Below are 26,850 nucleotides of genomic sequence, written 5' to 3'. Positions count from 1 at the left end.
AGTTGGTGTGTAGATTTATGGCTGAGAATAGGCAGGCCGGCTGAAGAGGGAACAAAATTAAATACTCTTAAAACAGGACAAACGAAGTTTTTAAATAGAATGAGACTTTTGCAGAGTATGTATTTTTGTGTTTTCCTCATGATAAAAGTAATTTGTGAGATAATCTTCGTAGGGAAGAGGAAGCTCTGTTGCTTCACCCATGTAAAAATAAATTTGACTAGCATGTAAATTTTTGAAATAATCCCCGCATTGTTGGCCTTGTGAACTGACACTTTTCATCCGCTTCTAGATTATGCAGCAGAAGGAAGATGAGGATGAGATTAATGGTGGGAGGTGGAAAGGTGTGTGTTCTGAAGTAAAAGGTCTGGTCCCTCCTTACTGTTTTGGTGTTTGGGACCACAGTTTGTTGGTCTGTCAGTCGCGCTGAAAAAAATATGTATAAGGGCTGTGCTGTAAATTAAAGCATTTAAATGGTCCAAGTTTAAAAGGCAAAACAGTACATAAGCTCGCTTTATTTTAGGGTTAGCTTAACAGTAGATAATTTCAGTAGAGATGTCAAGATGGTTTAGATTTTCTTCAGCAATAATTCTGTACCTGCACTTTCAGGGTCAGAGGAAAAAAAACTGTTGGGTTTTTTTTTTTGAGGATATGAACCCACTTCATTTAAATCTTAGCCAGCAAAAGTGGGTTGGCGACGTATCTTTCATAAACCAGCTAAGAGGTCTTTCCCAACTTTCTCTAAAATACTTAATGTGAAGCTAATTACTTTGAAATATCAGAGAGATGTTACCCTGAAATCTAGTTGCTTTAGCAGAAGAGCTGAGAGTATATTCGGGGTCTGTGTGGCCCAGCGGTCTTCTGTCAGTTGCTGTGCCTTTATGGCCTCCTTATTCTATCAAAAATTCAAATTCAGAGAGCAAACAACCCAGAAGGTACAAAAATATTTTTCTCATCTCTCTGAGTTCTCGCTGTGGTAATTTGTGATGTTGCGGATACTGTTTTTAAAACTCACATATAGCCTGTATTCTTTTAAGTGTTACCTTACAGAAGAGTGAAAATTGGTTTCTGATTTCTCACTGTTTTGGTACCACTCAGTTAAGCTGATGGTATATTTAAAAATTTTGCATTAAAAGTTTGTTATAAATAATTTATAAGAAACTGTTGGAGGCCCAAAGCTTGAAGGATACTGTCAGGTCCAAATCAAATATTATGTTTTCTTTAGGTTGCAGGCTGAAGAGCCTATCTGAAAGCTGGTTGTGCAAATTATGTCTTTGTGCCATTTAGCAATTTGTTTTTAATATGCTAATTTTAGTACAAATTGCTACATTGTGTTCCAGAAGCCTACATGCAGTTCTTTGCCATTCACTCCTCAAAGAACTAGTGTAAATTACGGCAGCTAATCAGTTCTACGTATTCAGAGATGTGAAGGTGAGGTGAGGTGTTTTTGTAACACTTCATATTTGCATTCTCTTGATGTACCCCAAACACAATAACCTGTATTCAAAGATTCATTTTTTTAGTAATGAAAAATGCTTTCTCTTCCTTATCTGAGTCTGCACCTAGCCAGTTTTCCTCCCTTGTGGAGGTGGATGACTATCTGTTCTACGTCCTTCTGTAGAGTATTAAACCAATTGAAATGGAAAAACAGTTGAAAAGAATTATTTTGCCAGCTTAACTATGTTAAGCCCTAAAATGACTCTTATATCCCTCACTGATCAAATCTATTGTATGGTGTAGTAATTCCTTCTTCAGGGTTTCTGAGGAGTTTTGTGTGCTAGAGGGCAAGCAGTAGAGATGCTTTTTTTTTTTTTCAACTAATCTTTTCCAGCTCCCAATGCTTGTATGATGAATTGCCCAACCTTTTGTACACCAACTTAAGCAAAATAATGATAATAAAGGAAAAAACCTAGCATCCTCCCACCCAAGCAAACAGAACAAGGTCAAATGTAAGTGCTGTTGTTTAACACTAAGTGCTTAAATGTTACAGTTTACTCCTTATTTTAGCAGGGTTGATGTTTCAGGCCAGTTTAGCCCACGTAGTGTTTAGTTTTGGGGGTCTCTTGTGATGTGAATGTCTATATGACAAGTGCCTTACCCTTCTTGCATTCACTGTTATTCCTGTAACAAGGGTTTGTCTTGTAGAATATGAGGAGTGGATATAACTAATCTTCATAGATTTCCTTTGTTGAAAACATGGAGAGTAGTATCAATTTTAAAACACACTTTAAATTCAAAGGAGCCTTGTGTGGTACCTGAGGGTTTATAATTCTCAGTCAGGAGAATCGTGGGGGTGAATTTGTTGTTGTTATCAACTCAGTGCTGTGTTTCACTTTGGATCAAACTTCAGTGATGTTTCCAGGTATGTGAAATATTGCCTTGAGCTATCATTGTCTATGAGTAATATGCATCATCTACAACATGACTGCTTTTGAGATAGTATATCCTTATGTTGGCGTTTACAGCAGCAAGCATCTGGAATATAGCTTCGGGCTTCTGAAGGAATTGGTGAAATCATTTCTTTCTTGGCTTCTGGTGCTGTCTTAGTACGTTCTGCTACCTTCATATATGAAAAATTTTGTTTTTTAATTATCAGAGTTAAATTCATTGCTTTTTGGTTTCATTAGAGATCTGGCAAACAAATATTTGTAACTGTACTTTCCTTAGCCTTATTTAGAAGAAAAAAATAATCTTGAGAATCTGCCCATGTTTCTAGCCACTTTTGCTGCTCTTCCTTAAATCTCTTATTTTTTTGCTCCAGACGAGATAAGAGATTGAGATGACTGTTACCTGTGTTGTTAGATGTGAGACATCTCATTAACGCATAGACTGCCAGCCAAGCATTCCCTACATTGTGAACAGTGACACAAAAATACTGGTGGTTTTTTTTGAGCTTTGCTCAAAAAAGACAGCTGTCAAAGATGCACAGATCTCTGTTTTGCATGGGGATCATTACTTTGGAACTTAACAACTTGCAAAATTTACTTAAAGTTAGAATAATGTCATTCATACTGAATTTCGACTGCCATATATGCACTGTCACCTGTTCCTCTTGGGTGTCCTGCTGTATTTTGCCTCTTTTGCCAGCGGCTTTGGAAAGCAGCCAGAGACTATTGGGCTAAGTACTATCCATGTGAGTTAAAAAAAAAATAAAGCCAACTCTGTCTAGCTTCAAGAGCTCTGTCTGTTCTTTCAATAATAAAGTGGCAGGTGAAGGAAGAATCATCAGGATTAATTGGGTGTGATCAGCCCAACTGCCTGGTTGCGGCTGAATTATTTAAAGACATCATGACACAGATGAGTTCTAAAGTGCGATCTAAGAGAAGACGATGTCACAGCTTCACAGACTTTAAGGCTGAAAGGGATTTGAGTGTGTAACTTTAATGACCTAATTGCAGGAAGCCACATCACAGGTTTCCTCTTCAAATTTATCAGGCTCCTTGAGGGAGCTCCCTCAACTTAGGGGGCAGTACGGATGAAAAGGTAAAGGGGACATTAAACAAATTGATGGTGGCTATAAAGTCAAGTGGAGTATACAGAGCAGTGCTCAGCTGTGGGATGCTTTTTAAGATGAACACTTCTAGCTTGCTTTTTGTGCTGCGGACAAAAAGTAGTTGAAAGAGAGGTTCCTTCCTTCAAAGAATAATATAGCAGAAGTAAACTCATAAGCCAGATGGATGGTTTCTGCTGTCATGCTTTCTTATTTCTTTAATGATTTTAAGTGGTTTTGAGTCAGTGGCAAATACCGTTGCATTAATTTATTTCCCTTCCCAGGTTGTAAATGTATATATTTCACTTAAGCCTGAAGATAATCTTGTGGCACTGTTTTGATGCATTTTGCCACAATTAATGATTTATATGTTTTTTTTAAATTCTTCCTTTTTTTTTTTTTCCCCCTCTTTGCCACTTTCTAATCCGTGATGCAACTCTACTTTTCACCTCCTGGCAGCTTAATTTTCTGTTTTCCCAAGAGTTTTCACTGAAAGACAGGGTCAAAGGCTTTTGGAAAGTCTTTATTTGTCCAATCAACAGTTCTCATTTATCCATCACATTATGGATAGGCTTAAAACTTGATGGATGCTGTGGTAATGGACCACATGTGTGTTTATCTGCTAATGCTTGTGTAGTTATTAAATGACAATAAAATTCTTAAATATGGTTTAACAAAGCGTTTCATTACTCTATAATTCGTGCTTCATATTCAGTACTTGTACAGCTGGCAATTGGACATCTGCCACTCCAAATGGTAACAGAGCAGTGGCATTTGTACAATTTAATTTTGCTTATGTGCAAACGAAGGCAGACAGGTTTATGAACTGCATGATGCGAATTTGCAGAATATATATTTGTAGCTAGAAATAGGAAGACTGATGTAAAATAAATTATGGTAAAGGAACACTGCTGACTTTTAAATGCTTTTAAACGAGCCGTTAGTCACAAATAAAAATGACTGTTGTCATAATTGAAAGACAAAAATGTCTTTAGTCTGGGGTTTGTTGTGTCTTTGTGTGTGTGTGAAACTGCTATTTATGTAATGCATTTTCCATATTTGCTGGGGCCTTTCACAGATCAGAGGGGAAGATGTTTTTTAAACAAAAGAAGGATTTACTAATTGCCGTAAAAATGTTCAGAGGAACTCTGGGAGTTGTCTCCAGTCTCAACAGCTCAGCAGTATATGGTCATTTTATCTTGCAACACATGGAAGTGCTAACACACTGCACTATTTCTCTGGCTATCTCAAAAGCCTAAAGAGGATCATAGAAAGGTTCATGGATCATGAAAGGTTAAGAAAATGCGAAGAGTTCTTTTAATTCAAAATATGTATCAAAAAATGAAATTTAGGAACCCACTTACAAGTGGTTATCAGGGAGAAGCTACCTACCTTTAATCGCTTTGAGTTTTCTAGGTGTGGGGCTCTTTACATCTGCCTCATTAATTACAGCCATTTTTCAGTCCGTTAGCAGAGAAGCTGAGCTGCTGCATGAATTAAAGGTGCTTGGTTATTCTGTGGTTGTGGAAGTACTACAAAGAAGGAAGGAAGGTGTCAGGAAGAGAGAAGTTGCTAGAGAATGTTACAACTCAAAAAAACCCACAGCAGCACTGCTTTAGTGTCGATCTTTTACCATTACTTGATCTGACTATCTCCATATAGGCAAGCTCTGGGTAGAGTCCCAGTGATTTCGCTGGGCACCGTTTAGATTTCAGGTTTCAGGCACAGACCCCTTTGTGCACTTGAAAATCCAGCTGTAAAATACTTGGGGTTTTTGTGTTAGCTCAAAAACCTGAAGTTTCTGACCAGGATATTTTTTTCTGTCTGTTTTAAAAATTAATTTCCTTGAAGAAATATGCTGCCTATGCACTGTGATCAGTGACTGAAAAACGGACGTTTTCTAAGTGATCAGCGCAGTCAGCATGTGCTGGATCATTATCTCCTTTACAGTAAGGTCCATCGACCTCTGGCAGAGTATGTACTTCAGCGTGTCTGGAGTTTGGGAGGCAGAAGTAGCCCTCTCTGTCAATCCCAGTGGGGAGACGCACCCTTTGCGGCCCCCCCAGCCTTACGAGGTTCCTCTCCAATTCTTTGCCTTTCCAGCAACTGGTGACTCAACCTGCCCTCCATGTTGCAGAGCTTTCCTGAGGGAAATTCCAAACTTTATTTCAAAATTGAGATTAGTGTCCAGCAGCGTATCTGTTTCCCAGCTGTGTCCTGTGGCTTTATTTTATTTTATTTGGCATTGCATTGTTCCTTGGTTCCTTTGGACTTGTTTTCAGAATCCAGTGTCCTTGGAGTGACCCAGGAATGATGTGTGCAGGGTGTGTGTGTCTCAAAGGGTCTCTAGCTGGCTTTGTGAGCAAGAGGGCATTTTCCCTTGCAGCCTAGTCCAGGCAACGTTGCCCTGACTCTCCGCTTTAACCAGAGGAGCTGGAGGAGGGGACAAGGGTATCAGCTGGTTCAGCTGGACAAGGTTCAGGACATTGGTTTGAGACTTGACTTTTAGGTTTGAGGAGAAGGCAAAGCTCGGTCGTCTTTAGGCAGAAAAGCAGACAAACAGAATTAGAAAAAGATGTCGTGTGGGGGTGAGCTGAACATCTGCCTCTACGTAACAGCACAAGGTGAGTGAAGCCAGGACAGTGTACATAACTCATACTAGCTGTTTCTCTCCCTCAGTTTCTTCCTTCACATCTGCTTTTCCGAAACCAGGACATGAGTCATGGGTTTACGGCACAGGACACCAGAGTATGTTTTGTATGAATTCCAACTAGTAGGATTTCAAGGTATCAACTTTATGGTCATAAAACATGACTCTGGAAGCTGTCTGATTTATACAGTGCTTTAATGAGCTCATTATTTGCAGCGGAAGCTCAAGATGCTACTACCCCGTAGGCTGGATTTTTAGTAATTGCTAATTCCAGTTGGATAAGGATTTTCATTTGGACAAGATCCAGCATCTAGGAATCAGATGCAGTATTAGATCGAAGAATAAGTCCTGTAGAGCTGTGTAGCATAGTTGAGCATTAAAAATAGTCTGGACACTGACAATCTTGGGACAGAGTATTTCTGTACTAGATCTGTCATTTGTTCATCAGGTTTTCTTCATCTTCCCTGGTCAACGCCATTTGTTCAGGCAGAGACCTGCTTCCCAACTGGAGAGCATGCTACTGTGATCCCTTGTAATGGGTCTTTTGACCTTACAATGAGGAAATCCAGGGATACCCAAAAAATTACTTAGGTGTCTTTGAGAAATAGGATCTGCAGATCTGGCTTCCCCTGAAATCAAACGGGTCACCTACAACAGGGAGCTAAAATGACCCAAAGAACTGATTTTATTGTCAGAGAGTGGAGTTCACATTTCTTCTAGGTAAAATGGGTGTATTTTTCCTCTACGAGTACTTAACAAGGTTTGCTGTGCAAGAAAGGATGTGTTTGTGTGATTCCCATTATAGACTTGATTGCTCTTGGAGGGAGTTTCCAGCGCTCTCCTCCTGCCAGAGACTGCCAGGTCTAGTGCTGGCCCCAGACTGCAGCAGGCAAGCCGCGGAGCCTGCTCTGTGGGTTATTACACTCCAGAGGAGAGCTGCGGGGTGTATTTCTACAGATATTCCCTGCATTCCTCCCACAGGCTACAGATTTTTTTTCAGATTTTAAATCTTGTAGACTTAAGAAAAAAAAAAATTACAAAATACATAAACTCAGAGTTGCTCCAGGTGATATTTTGCTCATGAATGAAAACTGATGCCTTTATCTTTTTTTTTTCTTTTTTCCTTTGGGTTTTTCTGTTTTTTCCAAGTCCTTTTCACCGTTGTGGAAATGACCCATATAAGCAGAGAGAACGAACTGTGTGCAACGCACTGACCAGTGCATGAGTAAACAGCCTGGAAAATTGGAGAAGCAAAACATTTTTCTTCATTTTTTCAATTTAGTAACAGAAATTTAGAAAGAAGGTTGGCAATGCACTTTTGTTCATAGCGCCCTGTACCTGCAGATCTGGCTTCTGCAAATGGGTACGGTTCAATGCCATCTCCATAGAGCTGCAGCTACCAGCAGCAGTGTGGAAGTTCGTGGCTTTCTTTACAAGTAGCAGAGTGAAAACCAGATGAGCGCTGCCAGTTTGTGCCGCTTGTGCCTCTTTCGAGCTGGTGAGCGCAGTCTCTAGTAAGAATCAGCTCAATTGAGCTGTGTAGATGCCTTGGAAAGCAGCAAAGTGCACCGTGGTAGTGAAATCATGCAGCAGATGTTGTTTTCGTTCACTTAAACAAACTGCTATGGCTTTGTGATCTTGTGATATCACAGTTGCTTTTCACTCAGAGGTTGGGGGTTTGGTGGCTGTTAAAGCTTTCGAGGCCCAATTTTTATCTTCCTGCGAGGCCCCTCAGAATATAGTCTTCAGCACGATGTCTAACATCAGCACAGTACTCGAATGCTAAAACTCTTGTGTCCATCCCAATTTAATTTTTCTTCTCTCTTTTTTTTCTTCCTTTCTCTGTTCTAGGCTGCAGAGAAATATTTTAAAGCTATTTCCTTTTCTTAAACGCATTCCCTTCCAAGCTCTTCAGTTCTTTTTCCTGTCTTTAAACTCTTCCATGCTGATTTCCACATGGCTTTTGTATTAATTTTTTTTTCTGCTTTTATCGTACTTTTTCTACATTTGTCTCAAACCTGTCCTCTGAAAGTTTTCCTCTGCCAGTCTTTGGGCCACCATTTGTGCTGGGAACTTGGTTGATTTTGTGTACGGTTTTCGACTGTTTCCTATCATTATTCAGTAAAACTGACTTCTGCCTGAATGCTTGCCATCCACCTTATGAACTGTTATTGTGTAGGTACTATATTAAGTTACATTTATAACAAAAAGACAGTGTTTAAAGCTCGAACCTTCAATGTGTTGTATATCTCTCCCTGTATTTGGTTTAGATTGTGACATACTTAAGATTTGGACTTTGATCTTACTATCTTTGTGGAGAAGCTTCATTTTCCCTCTAGATAAATAGCTTTTGCCAAGGTTTGTGGGTGGATAGGCAACTGCCAATTTTTTTCTTTTCATTTTTCAAGCAAGAACAAGAAAGTTGTCTTGAAGTGACAATTGGACAGTGACTAAAGAATAGAGTTGGAGTTAGAAGTTGCGGACTAGGAGCGACAACCTTCGAGTCTTGGGTTAGTGAATTAATTGGGTACTGTTGAAAGTTCTTGCCAGAGGTTGTCATATTAAGTGGAAAAGGTTATGAAGACTTTAGAGAAAAGAAGTGCCTACATAAAAGAGATAAAGTTTGGTATTTAGGAGTGAAAAAGAAGAGTCTGAGTCATGTCTGAGATCAGGTGCCTTTCTTTTATCACATGTTCCAGGTAGCCTTAGGATTTTTCATTTAAGGCAGTCCTGCAAAAAAAGATAATTAGTTACAGATGCGATTTTCTGTTAGTACTGATGATAAGAGAGGGAATGTCACCAATCAGTGTTTGAATGGTTGCTGTATATCTGAATCAGGCTGTGGTTGCCGACTAGTTTCATTATCCCCGTGTGCTCTGCTTTTGCATTTGTCACATAGCGTCTCCCCTTTAATTTCCTACCATCCAAGTAGGGCAAAATGCAAAAGAATGGCATGAGTCATTAGTAGGAGAGACTTCAATTGTTCTGGACACCCAGGGGAAATCCACACTGATAGCAAGGAAGGGAGTAAAGCAGGAGGATTTGGATTTTGAAGAAAGGCTACTCAAACTAAAGCGTCAAACATCTGGAAAAGAACGCTGACCCACATTATTCTCTGCCATCCACCATCCAGTGAGGATATTGGGCTCCCCAAATGCTTAGCTCTCCCATCTCACTGCACAGTGCCTGCAAGAGCCCTACAGGGCTTCTGAAATGATACCCACAGCATATTGTGCCTCACGTTGGTATCTCTATTCGTGGTGAGAGCCGACAGATGCTGAGCTGGATGTGTTCTGGTAGCTCAAAGCTGTCAGCTGCCGAAAGCTGTGCTTTTTGTTCTGGACAGACCCTTAGGTTTAGAGGAGTTGGTGCAGACACCAAACATGAAGCCAGGATGCTGACACCAGCATAGAAGAAGAAAGGTGAACTGGAAGGAGTTAAGTATGATGCAAATGAAATGGATGATTGCTATAACATCATATTGCTCACTGCTTAGTTTTAGCAGTGGCTGAAGAATAAGCTTCCCCATCTTGGTTGTGTCCTTCCAGTCTGACATCATCAGCCTGTCTTAAAATAACATTTAAAATACATTTTATTTTGTTTTCCAGTAAAGGCTATAATAGCAGCAAATTGCCCTTCAGCAACAAGCTTATTGCATGTAATATTCTAACTTTACATCATCTCAGCCTAATCTCTTTAGACTTTGATTGCATTTTCCAGCTGTAAGCACTTGCTTTCGGTGAGCTTTCTAGATTGATATTTCAAATGATCTGCCTATGTCAACTGTTTTTACTTTAAATTTCCTTGCAAAATCCTTCCAGGTGTACTTCAAAGTAATTGGTCTGCTTGCTATCATTTTAGGTGCATGTTTATCAGAGAAATGATGCTTTCTTTTCTGTGAGGCTTCCCATACTCTAGGAAAGCAACATTAAAATACGACAGGATGGCATATCAGCTAATTGTAATGCAAGTTTATTCCTTGTAGTGCAGTTAATTGTGGTTATCTTGGATTCGGAATAAAATGTTCTGTAAAGGAGCTGTGTACTATCATATTTGTCCAGGCTGCTTCTTGCAATCACAAAAAATGGCCAAGGGTAGATTCTAGCACTTTTGTTACATCCTTAAATACTGTCATTTTTTGTGTAATGGTCCCTTCAAAACCCAAAAGCGATTTATTAATGCTTCAGAATGCCCTGTACTTGTGACAGGCCTATGTGTGATAGACATCGTTAGAGCCACAGTAAGATAATTAGCAAAACTGGCTTCAAAAGTGAGGAACATGGCTTTTTGATTTAGCTGTTGTAGCTATCTTTGTCCTGGCCTGTCACCTCAGAATATTTCCCTTGCAATTGCTTTCATAATTATCTGTTAAACTTCACAGTCGGTCCTCCACGTTTCGTAATCTGACCTATTAACCTTCTTCTGAGGAACAGCATCTCATGCAGACCTTGGACTTCACTCATGAAAGGCTTCACGACAGATCCTTCTGAAAAAAAAATTGGTCATCCTTCTCAAAAAAAAAAATCAATCCAAGTTCTGGGGCTTCAGACACTTTTTATTCATTTGTGATAGTCTTTAAGAACTCCAGGAGGAGGAGGACGACTCCATTATGCTAAGCATTACAAGAATTTGTAACAAAAATGTTATTTCTGGAAAGTATCCAGTTCTTACTCTGATGTACTTTCTACTTTGAAGCTTTATTTACGAGAGGTGTTGCGGTGAACTCATTAATTCTTATTGTGGCAGGTAAGAATGGTCTAGTGGCTGGAGGAACACTTTGGTGTTTGAAAGTCCTGGCTTTGGTTTTATGCAGGTTTTTTTGTGACTCAGGCACCCTCTTCTAGCCTGTCCTCCTCTTGCAAGGATATTGAGGATAAGTACACAGAAGGCTGGGGTTGCTCAGACACTGCAGTAATGGAGACTGAATAGGTAACCAATATGTTTTAGATTTGAGGGGGAAGAGCAAAAACTTCTTAGCCCAGCAATGAATGTTTCACCATCTCACTTTAAACCTGCGTTATGAACGCAAATGTTGGATTTCTGGGATTGCAAGGGTATCAGTTTCTTATGAAGAAACATGTGGAGCTTTAAAATTTGGATTTGTGTAGTATTAGCTTTTACTCATTTATTTTCAGTATAATATACATAAGAAGCAAGGTCAGCATTAGTACGGTCTCCTGTTAGGTTCCGATTTTCTAGTGTCTTTACTACATGGTAGCAAAGCACTTTGCAGAGAGGTGAGGGTAAAGAAAAGGATAGCTTAATTGTAACCTGGGGCAATTCAGAAGCAGTTTAATAATAAGTGCTTTTGTAAGACGTGCATACCAAAGAGAGGCTTGTGCATTAGAAAATACACCCACGCTTTACAGGTTTGAACTGAGCTTTCTTGTGTGTGCTTTGTTAGTCAGGAGTGTCGAGAGCTTTTTCTCCTAATTACCTTTTGACTGTTTTGAAGAACACAAATGTAACACGAAATACTGTAGTCAGAGTAAAAACATCTACAAAAATATTAGCTGAACTAGTATGAGGAATGCCAAAGGAATGAATTCTGCAGCTGGAATAGGAAGTGTGTAAGGCCATAAATCGGAACGTATCACTTGACACAGCATGTTGGAACCACTCATAAATGAGCACTGGGAATAAAAATCAAATTGTGTTGTTAATAATTAATGGTTTTTTTCTAAAATTACCTCATTACCTCTCCCCAATCCAGTAAATCGCTGAAATGGTTTACCCCTCCAGAAGGATATCAGCGTACCTTTACATACCCTGGAGAAATGGAGGCCCAGCAAGGGAGAAGCAGCCTAGAAGATCTAGAAGCACTGCCCTGCACGCTGACTTTAAACACTAAAACCGCCCAGTTGGCCACCAGCTCTGCAGCAGCAATGCTGCCTTTAGTTTTTTTGGCCTCGTCCCAGCACTTTGGCTTACTGGAAGCAACGCTCTGTTGCAGCTGGGGCTGAGACGCGTGCGACTGGAACGCAGTGTGCTCACGTTAGTGGTATGCATCTGTGTTGGTGCTAACATTGAGGAGGAGGCTGCGTTCCTGCCTCGTTTGCTTCCTTTCTTTGCCCACGGTGGATTGTTTTCTTCGTGTATCTTGCAGCGTGTTGTCCACTCTTGTTTGAAACTGTTCCAGGATTCATGGCTTCTTTTGGGAAGATGCTGCTGCTGCCAGATAAACTTCATTTCTACCTAAACTTCCCTTTTCCTTGTTTCAGTCTGTTAGTGCTGATCAGAATGCTCTTCTTTAGTAGTACAAATAATTTTATTTTTTTTCAGTCCTTCCCCGTGTAAATCTGTTGGCTTTCACGTTGCTTTCTTGTAGCTGCTGCCTGGCCGACATTTAGGTAGCTGTTTGTTTTTTGTTTTTTTTTTTAAAGATCTTTCTTTTCCTTTGTAGTACTCCTGGTTGCTGTATCTGACCCCTCCCTCTCATTTGTCCCTTACAGTTTTTCTCGTAATAGTATGCCATCATCTGTACAGAGCTAGATTAATGCAGCATTCCTTTGTAATGTACTCACTTTATCACATTTTTCTGTGGTGTTTTATCTACCTGTTAATTTTATGATTCCTATGATCTATATGGACTTACTCTTTAGATTTCTGATTTTATTTTAAATACCTAGGGAGATCTAATAGTCCCTCTAATAACCCATTAGTTTGAAGTGTTATTTATCCGTACCCATTTTTATAGTTCTTCAGGAAGCTTTCATACATAGCTTATACAGTTCAGTAATTGCTTCACTATTTGTTTCCTTCATATTTTTCCCATTTTGTTATTAGAAATGTGGTGGCTAAAACAAGTTGCAGCTGAATTGCTGAAGTTGCAACTTCAGTTAATGTCCAGGTAAAGCAAATCAAGGCTTGCTTAGTATTTGGAAAGGAGAATTATAGGAGCTAAGAAAGGGATCTTGTCGCTTAAAAATAAACACTCTAAACACCCTCCACTCCCGTTTTTCCTTTTTTTTTTTTTTTTTTTTTATTAAGTCGGCGTTGGTCCTGTGCTCCAGCCTGGAGTAACGCTGTGTTGTGGTTCACTGAGTAACAGGAAGTTTATATTGATCCTTCATGCACATTAGCAAGTAGGGAGTTTAGTAATTACATATTGGCAAAATTCCCGTTGGGATGACTTTGTTTTCTCCCCTTGAGGTCCTTCTGAAATATCAAATGGTGACAGGAGTTTTCATTTCCTGGCACTCTGAGGTGCAGTTATTGTAGACTTTGAAGTGGAAGATATTAAAAATGGCTGGTGGAAGTGAAAATCTAATTGCTATACTGCCCTCCTGGTGATAAGCCGTAAGCGAAAACAGCACAAGATTGAAGTCAGTGGCCAAAACAGCTGATTCCGTGTAGTTGGGTCTTCTGAACAATCATGAAATGCCTGTATTTTGAAACGTCGGTGATACAAACCTCCTTTGGGCTCTGGCTTAGTTATTGTTGACTGATAATATATAGCATATACTGTATGGAAACTTGTTGGATTTTATTCAAATTAATTCCACTGTTGACACTTACAATGCTGCGATAGGTGAGCTATGAAGTACTTGTATCTTAGCAAGGGCTCCCGTATTAGGTTTGAATGAGTTTCTTGTAAGGAAATACTCTAGATTCCTCCTCAGTTTTTAAGCTGTTAGGCTACCTACTCCTCCAGTTCAAATCTAATTTCCAAACACCTTTTTGTCTTTTGTTGTTTCACCTTACCTGGTGCTGCTGGGCACAGGACTGCCCTTTTTACGCCTTTCTTTTGCTGTTATGCTCTGTGTGTGTTCATCTACAACCACCTGAAAAAAGGAGGTTGTAGCGAGGTGGGGTCAGTCTCTTCTCCCAAGTAACAAGCAATAGGACGAGAGGAAATGGCCTCAAGTTGCGCCAGGGGAGGTTTAGATTGGACATGAGGAAAAATTTGTGTACTGAAAGAGTGGTTAAACATTGGAACAGGCTGCCCAGGGAAGTGGTGGAGTCCCCATCCCTGGAGGTATTTAAAAGACGAGTAGATGAGGCACTTAGGGACATGGTTTAGTGGGCATGGTGGTGTTGGGTTGATGGTTGGACTCGATGATCTTAGAGGTCTTTTCCAACCTTAATGATTCTATGATTCTGTGATCGTTGGTTTCCTATCCCTAGAGATCCTTCCAAGAGAAAAATCTGTCCTTAAAAGAGAGGGTACCTAATGGTAGATGGTTATGCTCTCAAATGTGCCTGAATTGCGTTGCTTCGCAATTTCTTTAAATTTGGTAAACCCTCTAATAATGAGCTGTAGTTTGCACCAGAGCTGCTTGAGATGATTCCAGAAACAAAAGCCATGAGATAGAATTCCTTACATCTGAAAGCACCTAGAAGGATGATTCAAGTTCCGCATGATGCCATCTGACAGGCTTTGTTTTTTAGAATTATTTTTATTTTCTCCATGCAATGATGGAAAAAGAAAAAGCTACGTGATCCAGGAAGTGCACCAAAATTGACTGTGCAGAGCACCACGATAGCCAGACAATGCAATGGATGTTTTCAAAATCATGTTTGCTTGCTTGCTTTACTTAAAGGGACACTTTGACTTTATTGCAACTTCGGTATCTATTTTAGAAAATAGCAACCACTTTCCTTTCTCCTGTTTCACAGTGAGGTGCAGTTGTCCTTAAGGGGAGGCTGAAAGCCTGTAATGAATGTCATGTTTGTTAGTCCTGATTGTGAATGAGCTTTTTATGTAGAGTCAACTTTTTAAACTGCAAAAGTTTTCTTCTTTGCCCTCTGAGGGTAACATCTATTTCTACTGGTTTTGAGTCTTGTAGAAACCATAGCGGAGTGAAAAGTCTTCATCTGTTTGACAGAGAGAGAAAGAGCATTTTAACATTTGAAAAGATCCTTGCAGTTGGTAAATTGTGGTGGGTTGACCCAGGCTGGACACCGGGTGCCCACCAAAGCCGCTCTATCACTCCCCTCCTCAGCTGGACGGGGGAGAGAAAATATAACGAAAGGCTCATGGGTCGAGATAAGGGCAGGGAGAGATCATTCAGCAATTACCGTCACGGGCAAAACAGGCTCGACTTGAGGAAAATGAATTTAATTTATTACCAATCAAATCAGAGTAGGGTAATGAGAAAATAAAAAACAAATCTTAAAAACACCTTCCCCCCACCCCTCCCTTCTTCCTGGGCTCAACTTCACTCCCGATTTTCTCTACCTCCTCCCCCCCGAGCGGCGCAGGGGGACGGGGAATGGGGGTTGGGGTCAGTTCAATCACACGTTTCTGCCGCTCCTTCCTCCTCAGGGGGAGGGCTCCTCACACTCTTCCCCTGCTCCAGCGTGGGGTCCCTCCCACGGGAGACAGTCCTCCAGGAACTTCTCCAGCGTGAGGCCTTCCCACGGGCTGCAGTTCTTCATGAACTGCTCCAGCGTGGGTCCCTTCCAGGGGGTGCAGTCCTTCAGGAACAGACTGCTCCAGCGTGGGTCCCTTCCAGGGGATGCAGTCCTTCAGGAACAGATTGCTCCAGCATGGGTCCCCCATGGGGTCACAAGTCCTGCCAGCAAACCTACTCCAGCGTGGGCTCCTCTCTCCACGGGTCCACAGGTCCTGCCAGGAGCCTGCTCCAGCATGGGCTTCCCACGGGGTCACAGCCTCCTTCAGACACCCACCTGCTCCAGTGTGGGGTCCTCCATGGGCTGCAGGGGAATCTCTGCTCCGGCGCCTGGAGCACCTCCTCCCCCTCCTTCTTCCCTGACCTTGGTGTCTGCAGAGTTGTTTCTCTCACGTATTCTCACTCCTCTCTTCTCCGGCTGCAATTGTTGTTGTGCAGATTCTTCTTTTTTTTTTTTTTTTTTTTTTCCCCTTCTTAAATATGTTATCCCAGAGGCGCTACCACCGTCGCTGATGGGCTCGGCCTTGGCCAGCAGTGGGTCCGTCTTGGAGCCGGCTGGCATTGGCTCTATCAGACATGGGGGAAGCTTCTAGCAGCTTCTCACAGAAGCCACCCCTGTAGCCCCCCCGCTACCAAAGCCTTGCCACACAAACCCAATACATAAATCTTGCAGTCATTCTGTGTACCAACATAGGAAAAAGGATCTCTTAACACTGTGTAAATCACATTGGTCACCTTGTGTCCTGCTTTCGGCAGGGATAGAGTTCATTTTCTTCCTAGTAGCTGGTACAGTGCTGTGTTTTGGATTTAGTATGAGAATAATGTTGATAACACACCGATGTTTTAGTTGTTGCTGAGCAGTGCTTACACCAGTCAAGGACTTTTCAGCTTCTCATGCCCTGCCAGCGAGAAGCTGGGAGGGGGCACAGCCAGGACAGCTGACCCCAACTGGCCAAAGGGACATTCCATACCATGGGACGTCATGCTCAGTACAGAAACTGGGGGGAGTTGGCCGGGGGGGTGTGACCGCTGCTCGGGGACTGGCTGGGCATCAGTTGGTGGGTGGTGAGCAATTGCATTGTGCATCACTTATTTTGTATATTCTTTTATTATTATTATTATTATTTATTATTATTATTTTCCCTTCCTTTTCTGTCCTATTAAACTGTCTTTATCTCAACCCACAAATTTTACTTCTTTTTTTCCCTGATTCTCTCCCTCATCCCACTGGGAGGGGGGCAGTGAGCGAACGGCTGTGTGGTATTTAGCTGCCTGCCAGGTTAAACCACAACACCTTGTCAAAAGCTGAATATTATAATTTTTGCTTCTTTTTTATAGTAGCACTTTTCCTCCCTCACTAAAAACATCACCTATATTCTAACTCTGTGTTGTGTTCCTGATGTTTTTACATCCTGTGTATTATTTCTTTATGACCATGTTCTGTTACAACTTGACTGACTTACAGCTTTACTTGTTTTATCCTTTTGACTCCTCATCCAAGTTTATTGTAGAAATGACTTTCTAATGTAGAATTAACTACATACTTTCATAAAGTTTCCATTTCCCCAAATAAGGTCCTTTAAATTTGTGTACTCTCTAACTGTACCAAGCTGTCTGTATAACAGTAAGCAGTGTATTGTGCCCGTGTTTGCCTGTAAATACTATTTCCTCTTTAAGTTTATATTTTTTGTCTTTGAAGTGGTCAGTCTTTGTATAGGTAGATCTTTGTGCATTTATGATAATATGGATATTTTTTAGGACCTGAATGTGACTCTGAATGTACATGCATCCTAAAAAAGACTTGTCAGGTTTTACTTGTGTATTTGTAGAACAGGGTGCAGATGTGATTTAACACTCATGCAGCTGTCCTTCCCGTAGACAGAGGCCTGTTGAAATGATGTTTTGCATAAATTTGATTTTGTTCTGGTATGGTATGGCATTCTCTCAATGAGTAAAACAGTATTTTGAAACAATGGTTTGCATTAAAACAGTCTTGAAAGACTTTTATGAAAATTTGTTAAGTCATACAATCATTTAGATTGGAAAAGACCCTTAAGACCATCAAGTCCAACCGTTAACCTAACACTGCCAAATCCACCACTAAACCATGTCCCTAAGCGCCACCTCTACACATCTTTTAGATACCTCCAGGGATGGGGACTCCACCACTTCCCTGGGCAGCCTGGTCCAGTGCTTGACAACCCTTTCAGTGAAGAAATTTTTCTTAATACCCAATCTAAACCTCCCCTGGCGCAACTTGAGGCCATTTCCTCTCGTCCTATCGCTTGTGACTTGGGAGAAGAGACCGACCCCACCTCGCTACAACCTCCTTTCAGGTGGTTGTAGAGAGCGATGAGGTCTCCCCTCAGCCTCCTTTTCTCCAGGCTAAACAACCCCAGTTCCCTCAGCCGCTCCTCAGCAGACTTGTTCTCCAGACCCCTCACCAGCCTCGTTGCCCTTCTCTGGACACGCTCCAGCACCTCAACGTCCTTCTTGGAGTGAGGGGCCCAAAACTGAACACAGTATTCGAGGTGCGGCCTCACCAGTGCCGAGTACAGGGGCACGATCACTGCCCTGCTCCTGCTGGCCACACCATTTCTGATACAGGCCAGGATGCCATTGGCCTTCTTGGCCGCCTGGGCACACTGCCGGCTCATGTTCAGCCGGCTGCTGACCAGCACCCCCAGGTCCTTTTCTGCTGGGCAGCTTTCCAGCCCCTCTTCCCCAAGCCTGTAGCGCTGCATGGGGTTGTTGTGGCCCAAGTGCAGGACCCGGCACTTGGCCTTGTTGAACCTCATACAGTTGGCCTGGGCCCATCGATCCAGCCTGTCCAGGTCCCTCTGCAGAGCCTTCCTACCCTCGAGCAGATCAACACTCCTGCCCAACTTGGTGTCGTCTGCAAACTGACTGAGGGTGCACTCGATCCCCTCATCCAGATCGTTGATAAAGATATTGAACAGAACTAGCCCCAGTACTGAGCCCTGGGGAACACCGCTCGTGACCGGCCTCCAACTGGATGTAACTCCATTCACCGCAACTCTCTGGGCCCGGCCGTCCAGCCAGTTTTTTACCCTGTGAAGAGTATGCCCTTCCAAGCCATGAGCAGTCAGTTTCTCCAGGAGAATGCTGTGGGAGACAGTGTCAAAGGCTTTACTAAAGCCTAGGTAGACATCATCCACTAATCTTTGTGGACACAGTCTGTTTTACTACTGTGATAGGCCACCACATCATGTAATCTGGCTTTTGAGCTTACTGACCTTCACCCTGAAAGCAGGTAGGTTCATCATGCTGCCCATTTCTCTTGGGAAGCAGTTGTAAATATCTCCTCATCAGTGAGAAGCTTTCCTCTTAATTCTAGCCCGTGCTTATTTAGGGTTAGCTTACATCTATTTATTCTTTTGTCAGTATTATCTTGCAGTTCAAATAGCTCCCTTTTGTCCTTGGCATTTACCCATGGTATATTTACCGAGCACGGTTTTATTCCATCCAGCCGTTGTTTTGTTAGGCTAGGTAAGCTAAGCAATTTTTGTCCCTTCTGATGTCGTAAGCTCCCATTCATCACTCCCATCTGAGTGATGTTTCTCTGCACCTGATGTGCTTTCTCTTTTCTTTTATTGGTAACTGGAGAACAGTGTATTCTACTACTGGCTTGCATGAAGACGTTACTATTTTCCCTGCCTCTACTGGAAATAAATTTAGGGGGTTTGGTGCCTACAGTGATTGCTTATGGTCAGTCACTGTGCGATCTTAATTCACTTTTCTGCCTCTTCAAGTAGATTAATCCTACATTTGGTATAAGGATTCATATTCGCATTGAAAGGCATGTTCTTGGCCATCGTATTTAATCCCGTTCCTGTCATTTCAGTCTGCGAGTTCATTCATTTCTTCCTCTCATGATCTAGTCCTCCCTTCTGTTGACAGACATGCTGAAGGTAAAATGCTGAGAAGCAGTCTTTGGTCTAAAAGAAAAGAAAAATTTTTCTAAAGAAAAATAAGATCACTTCCTGGTCCTGCAAATTCTCCGCTCTCTGGTTTTCCCAAGGAGGTCTGCTGCATTATTTTTTTTCCTTTTTTTTAAAAAAGAAAATCTGGTAAAAAAAAAAGATTAGGTTTCTTGACAGTTCAACTTTTTTCCTATTTTCATCTTCCATATCTATTTGCTTCAAAACTTGTTTCACTTCTTTGTTTGTTAATTAACTTTAGCGTTATGGGTCTGTAGTTGTGTCACCTTTTTCTTCTTTCTTGGTATTGTTTGCTAATCTCTGTGCATATCCCACTACTGTTTTTTGATGGAATTAGTAAAAATCCCTTTTAATGAATTTATAAGTTATTCTATGTGAGGATAATCCTGTAAAGACTAGCTAGACTTCTATGAAATACGCACTCCTACGGACCTTGGGTTTGAAAGAGGCCTTGTAGTTTTTGTTCTTGAAAGAAGTAATTTTGCTAGCAGCATGCCAGAGGACTTCGTTGTTCCCCTGCCCCCATTTCCCATTTCAAAAAATTTGCACAACTTTCAATAAGTATGTTTTGCAAATAGGCTTGCCTAATCCACACTATAAATGTTCTGAATAATGTGGGCCAAAAAGTGCCAAGAAGGAGTGGCAGGAATTTACAGCTAGATTAGGTCCGCGGTATTTCCTCTCTCAGCAAGATGGTCCTAGATTAAATCCTCGTAAATTTTCAATAATCTAACACAATTGTAGCTTTACAGGAAGTGTTGAAACCTTCGCTTCCCTACAGAAGAATCTCTTTTCTGCATTCTTGCATCCATCTGAAGTTTGTTGTCCTCCTGCAGATCTCTTCGAAAGTCACGTGCCTTCCCAGGTGCGGATAAACATCATGGTGTTTCTTTTGTTTGGCATTTTCGTATTTGAATTTTTGCCAGGTTTTTGACAGTTTCATAACGAAGTGACCTTGAACACTGATATTTATATAATGCCTAATAACTACTCTTGAAAATGGGCATAGTTGAGAACTCCTTCAGGAAGCAGAAGATTCTCTATCCAGACTATATAGCCTTTACTCTACTTTTTGAGGCTGGATGACATCTTTGCACGATTTGTGGGAGGACGTGGTAATGGTCAGTGTACCACACAATACTGAGTTTCAGTGAATTTCTTCCAAACCTGGTCTCCACTGAAAGTGAATCACTGCCCATTGCAACACTGTGGGAATGTTGTAAAAGGTTAATGATTCCCCAAAGAATTTAAGCATGAAAAAGGCCTTTTATATTGGTATAAACTTGTATGTCTTTGCAGAGCTGTTTTGATTTCAGCTGGGCTTCTTTTACATGGAGGAACTTACTACAGAGCTGACTAGAAGAGTAGGATCTCTGGCACATCTCTGTTTTGCTTGTTATAACTTGGTGAAATTCATGGTTGTGCAGGAGATGATGTTAAATCAATAAGGAAGTGATTTAAAGAAGATCTGATAAAAATCAGATGTGTTTTTTATCTGGTCGAGAAGACTGTCTCAAACTGAGATTTGAATCTACTTTGTGAGAATTTAGAAGAGCTAACTTGTTAAAGGTAACTGGGTACACTTCTGCTTCATGTGTTCCGAAATAACCTTTCTTCCATTTGGGTTTGAATTTTCTGTAAACCTGTAAAGAATGGATCTTTGTTCCCGGAAGTGCTGTAATACTTTGGGGTTGTATGATCATAGTTTGGCTGTTTTCACTTTTCTTTGGGATGGATCTTGGGAAGTAGGACTCCTGAAAAATAGGTGCTTGAATTAGGGGAGTGATTCAGACGTGGCCTGCTCACTCTTTTTCTTTGTTTTAGGAAGTGAAACTCTTCTGAGCTTTTCTGTTGAATAAAAAAGCCAGAAATAGGTTTTTTTGGTCTCTCCATAGCCTCATACGTTGTACTTTTCATTGAGATATTTGGAAATTAGAGTTTTAATTTTGTATATGTTTAGCTGATGGCATGTGAAAGTGTGCAGTTTAATTTCTGTAAGCAACGTTCTGCCTTTTTTAATAGATTTGCTCTTTTTCCCAAATTTCATGTCATTTTATTCCCATTACATAACCTTTATTCTCACGTTTATGATTTGTGGTTAGGCTAAAAAGCTGAATCTGCATCCCTTCTGCTGAGAAACGTACCATTTCCTTATGCTTCACTTAAACTTCTCAATATTTCATTGTACTTTTGCATAGGCCAGGACAGTTTGGAAAAAAACCATCTAAATCAGACTGGGAGAGTGGTCTTAAAGAAAACAAAAAGAAAGATTCCTTCATCTTCCCCAGTGCTGGAAGAGTCGTCATGCCCCCTGGTGTGAGAGCTGGGCTCTTGGCTTGTTCTTGCTTTCCCTGCTCTCTGCAACACGTGTCATTTCTTTGCGTTGCATCCCAGCTTCAGCAGGAGGGATGGAGAGCAGTGGTGTCTTGCCGATGTTCAGGCTCTTGATAAGCTTTGACAGTTGCCTATCACGCTGATCAGCAGAGGCTTCTGACTTTTTGCTATTCCTTATCGTACCCTCTTACGGTCTTTGGTCTTACGTTGTGATCTGTAGCATCCCGTCCGGCTTGTTCTGCGTGTGTGCAGTGACTAGCACACTAATAGTAAAGATTGAACTGGTTTCATTTGGGAACGAGTCACTCGGTGACCTTAAAGTATCTGAAGGGAGTGTGGAGGAGAGAGTTCCAAGAATAGGTTTAAGAAAATTGAAAAACAAACAAACAGTTCTTTTAAAATACCAGGCTTGAACTATTTGGGGCTTATATCTCCTTAAGGAATGGAGTTTTAATTCATGAGCTGTGCAGTCAAGGTAAACCTATTTTTCTGCCTCCTGCCAAGAAAGTAAGCACCATCTAAGTCAAACTTTGTAGTTAAATTAGTATTTTATTACTATCCATACATGTGAAAAAAGACAAAAGAGTTAAAATGTTCTCAGCCTTCAAGTAGTTAACTGTGTTGTACCAAAATTTAACTTTGTATTATGTGTGACTTCCGAAAAGGTGTAGCTTTCTGGATGAAAACTGTTGAACCTGTCTTTAATGAGTGAATGCAGCTTTATTTACTTGAAGTGCACGGTACCCAGTTCTAAATCTCTGCTTTTGATTTCTGTCCTACAGGGAACACAGTGAGTAACCTGATTTTCATTCTACCTCCAATCTATGGTGCGATTCAGACCTATAAAGATGGACTTGAAAAACGGTATTTAGCTGCGTATTTGTGTCTTACAGGTAGGTGTAAAACTTAATTTGCTCTTTCATTATAAAGAGAGCTCAGATGTGCAGTGAGCAATATCCAAATATTAATAAGCCAAGTAGTTAAATCCAAATACTATGTGTGTGAAACGTAAACCTCAATTTGTTATACTTTTTAATGTTTACAGAAAATTTGTATTTGTTGGAAGGACATGAAGTTAGAATTCACTACATAACTTTATGAGATTTTAAAGTGATCCTTTTCTGGCTTTAAATCCTGCTCAGTGCATCTTAGCTTACTGTGGCCTTTTATGATGATTTACAGAAGATGTCTTGTGTGTCCTACTTCGAAACAGTTTCACTCTATATTGATATTTTTGTGACATTTGTATGAAACAGTAATACAAGAAATGGCCAAGATCTTGAAGGAACTGGAAAAGCAGTCTGTCATGAGTTTGAATTTGTTTTCAGTTCCTCCTTGGCATATATCACCCAACCACCTAACTGCCATCGTATCTGGGAAGTTTTGCAAGGATGGAAGAACGATTTGACATTCGTGCATAGGTGAACTTAAGGGCAGTCAGTTTTTTCTAAAATAGCAAAATCTAGAACAGAACCAGCTTCCTTTAAAACACTAATTATGCAACTAGAAGCCATGTTCCTTATGAGAAAAGAAGATGTTTGAAGATGGTTCAGATTTGGCAGTTGGGTCTCGAAGTGGATTTCACAGAATTTCTGTGTTTCGCAGCATTTCTATGTTTGCTATAGCTCCTATCTCTGTGGAGGCTGTCTTTCCCAGTCTTCCCGGTGGTAAGAGATTGGTTTATTATAAATGTTACTTTTAAGATTGGTATACTTATGTATTTAGAGAAACATTGTCGAAAACCACATATCCATATGCTAAATGTATTCTTGATGCCAATTAAACTGTGACATACACTAGGTACAACTTCATGGTTTTTCAGTTACATCAGCTTTGCTGATATGTGTGAAAGATAAGCAGCAACAATGTACAGCTTCGAATGTTGTCTGAACACTTTCCAAATAGCCATTTGTAGGCTTTTTATGGTTTTGAGTAATTACTCATTTTTGTCTCAGTATAAAATAGTTTGGCAGAAGGAATTCTTGAAGGTCAGGGTTTCCTTTTAAAAAGACAGGGAACGAAACAGTGTGTAAGCATTTGCTGAAGTTGACGGTTTGCATATTCTTGAATCAAAGTATCCTATACTGCCATTCTTTCTAAATGAAAGAAAAAAGAAAAGTACAACTCTGTGTTTGAGACTCAGTCTTCACCGTAACTTGTGGCTACCTCTCTCAGTGACACTTCATGATGGACAAAGTGTGCCGCTATCTGACCAGAATGTCAGGCTGTCGCACCAAGACTGCCCTGAGTGGGCAATTCTCATATACTGTTTAATGTTTAAAATGTTTAAAACAAACAAAAGAAGTCTGTTTTTGATCACAATAAATACCATGGACTTCAGTTTTATACTGTTCTTGGTGTTCACGAAGGGGAGCTCAGCCTGCGTATTTGACAGCAGTGCTGGAGGGCAGTCCTGAGTTCCTGCTGGGCTCTGCTCATCTGTGACTGGGATGCCTTTGACTCCTGTCTGAAGTGATAAATGCTTGCATGGCTTGATTTTTATCTCATATGTTGCACCTAACATTAAAGGTCACTCCCAAAAACGTTTCTCTTCTGTTTTGTCTCTGCTTCAGTATTCGTAATGCTGGACTGTTTTACAGCAGTTGAAAGATGTAAAGGAATATAGAAGGCTTTATAGTTTCTCAGTGAAAAACAGGAACAGGATGGTTTGGAATCACAACCTCTTAACATTTGTTCTACTACAGAATAAAAGCAGCAAATGAGAAGATAAACAGAATTTTAAATACAGTTGAAATGTGCCAAGAACATTGGCATTCTCTCTGTGCATGTGACTGAATGAGAACCATACTGAAGTGGAGATAGAGTAAGTGTACAGAGATTTCTTTTTGTAAGAAAGTACCAGAGAGAATTCTTTCCCTTACAGTAATTTTATTTATTAACAGATTTCACTCCACTTACTTAATTTGTAACAAACAAGTATAGACTTAATCTGTAAAGGGATAGTGAATTCAACACAAACTTCTGATTTCACTTCGGGCACCGTGCTTCATAAAGACCATATAGCAGAGCTTCTAACTAGCGAGTAGGGTCTAAGGGTTGTTTTGTTGAAGTAGAAATGCTTTAACAATTCTGCTATGAAGATGGGGGTGGAACGGAGGGCACTTCAGTTAGGTTTTAACAACTTTGAATCATTACTGAGATTTTACAAGATGTTAAAAGACAGCTGTCAAAGCGGACATTAAAATTAAATCTGTTAGCGTTTGAGAACAGAGGAAGTGTTGTTTCTAGACATTATTTTGATCCAAATCAGCTGTTTCTTTTGGATGCTTCCAGACATTTAGCTGATCGTCAGTTCCTTTGTGTTTTACCATGCCGCGTTCAGTGCTTCACTTTATACCCCACAACTTCTTTTGTTGACATTTATTTCCTCTTTGAACCAAATGCATTTTGAATTAGGAAAGCACTGTTAGTTCCACATACATGCTAAAATCCACAGTTGGCAGGACAAGAAGGGGGATTTCTAAATAACTGTTCAAATACATTTCTTGTTCATACTGGTGCCGAGACTGAGTTGCGCTTTTCAGCAAGTTCTTTGAGATATAGCACACTGTTCTCAGCTCTTATTTCTGCTGCCTTACAGTTCAAAGGGCATGTCGTCAATGAACTCAATAGGAACCGGATATGATTTTTAAGCTTTAGGGAATTATTTAATCAACCTATAAATTATGAAGAACAATCTTAAGCAATTACTTTAGCATGTTGCATCTCACAAAGTAGGTGGAACAAATCATCAGACCGTCACTACCTCGAAGAATAAGCAGGTTTTTTTGGATGGTTCCTTATGATGCTGTGGTATTGTATCAGATTCTACCATGTGTCATTTCCTCATGCGTCCTGGGAAACTATGATTCCCAAATGGTTCATCTTCTAGAAGGGTCTCAATTTAAAAAAAAATAAATAGAGAGTGTAACTGTTTTGGACCTAAGAAGATAAGAAAAAGCAGTCAATGGAGTCATATACTTTATTAGATGCTTTACTTGTAATTTGGAAGGATTGTTCTGTTTTGTATTTCTTTGGCCTGTTCAGGGATCAGTTATTCAAGCTGTGCCAAAGTGGAGGAAAAAAAGGATGCAAAAAGATTTCTATGTTAGACATAGCCATAGGAACTCGTAAACAACCTACTAAATTTCATTTCCAGTGAAACTCTGTATCTGTGAAAATAGCTGTTAGAAGCCCTTCAGTCAAAGTTAATACCTTTATTCTTACCTAACAGCCATAGAGAAGGTGCTTAGGCCACGTCGTTGTTAGTAAATCAAATGCGCTTGGGAACATTCCTGACTGCTGAAGCCAACAAGTGTGGAACAGCCCGTGTCTGTTCGTCTTAGCCTCCAAAACAAGGTGACCGCATACAAATTCCCTGCTGGGCACAGGTCCTGGACTCTTCTGGCTGCTGGGCTGTGCCTGGGAGCTGCTCGGGAAAAGTGCTAGTTGGAACAGGCCAGATTCACGCCGCAGACTGTTCTAACAATTCACTAGCGCAGACGGTTGCATTATAGCGTCTGGGAACAGTCCCAGCCATGCTCGAGTTTACTTGTAGAGCTGTACCCTTGGAGTAACCAAGGTCTCTCCTGTCTCTTACGCTGTGGGGGGAAACCATTACAAAACAAAATAATTCAATAAAAATTGTTTATTTAATTCTATTTTTTCATCTTGTTTCATTCTTTGACTGTTTATGATGCAGTATGTTGTTTATCTTCAGTTCTATCATTGTAAGAAACCATAGGTGGAATTCAGCTCCAGATTCAAACACCTAAACGTTTGTCTGCCTGTGCAGAGGGGTCTGTCTCCCATTGCAGTCAGTAAAGCCTAGAGAATCATTTTGGCTCATCCTAAAATATTCCCTTATATTTGGCCAGCTGAAATACTCTTTATAATGCATTCTCTTTAGTGGAAGCTTTGACACCTGGCTTGTGTGTAGATGCCTAAATAAAGGTGTTTGCATCTGGAGCATCCTTCCTTCAGAATGTTTTCATGCAGTGCCTGTACAGTTTAAATTCAAACCACGTCTATGAAATCCTAATAAACTGCTTTTTCTGTAAA

General features: G+C 40.7%; 1 protein-coding gene across 1 annotated transcript in view; it reads left to right on the top strand.

Moving 5' to 3' along the window:
* Positions 1–26,850, top strand: part of ACER3 (alkaline ceramidase 3) — a 63,665-nt gene that overhangs the window by 1,571 nt on the left and 35,244 nt on the right. Inside the window, exon 2 of the mRNA XM_076328473.1 lies at positions 22,572–22,682. Coding sequence (XP_076184588.1) covers positions 22,572–22,682 — 111 coding nt within the window. The remainder of the gene's footprint in view (positions 1–22,571; positions 22,683–26,850) is intronic.

The sequence above is a fragment of the Aptenodytes patagonicus genome, chromosome 1 (assembly GCF_965638725.1).
Source record: "Aptenodytes patagonicus chromosome 1, bAptPat1.pri.cur, whole genome shotgun sequence".
NCBI classification, from domain to species: domain Eukaryota; kingdom Metazoa; phylum Chordata; class Aves; order Sphenisciformes; family Spheniscidae; genus Aptenodytes; species Aptenodytes patagonicus.
The sequence above is the reverse complement of the archived record's forward strand: the minus strand, read 5'-3'. Positions and strand labels throughout refer to the sequence as shown.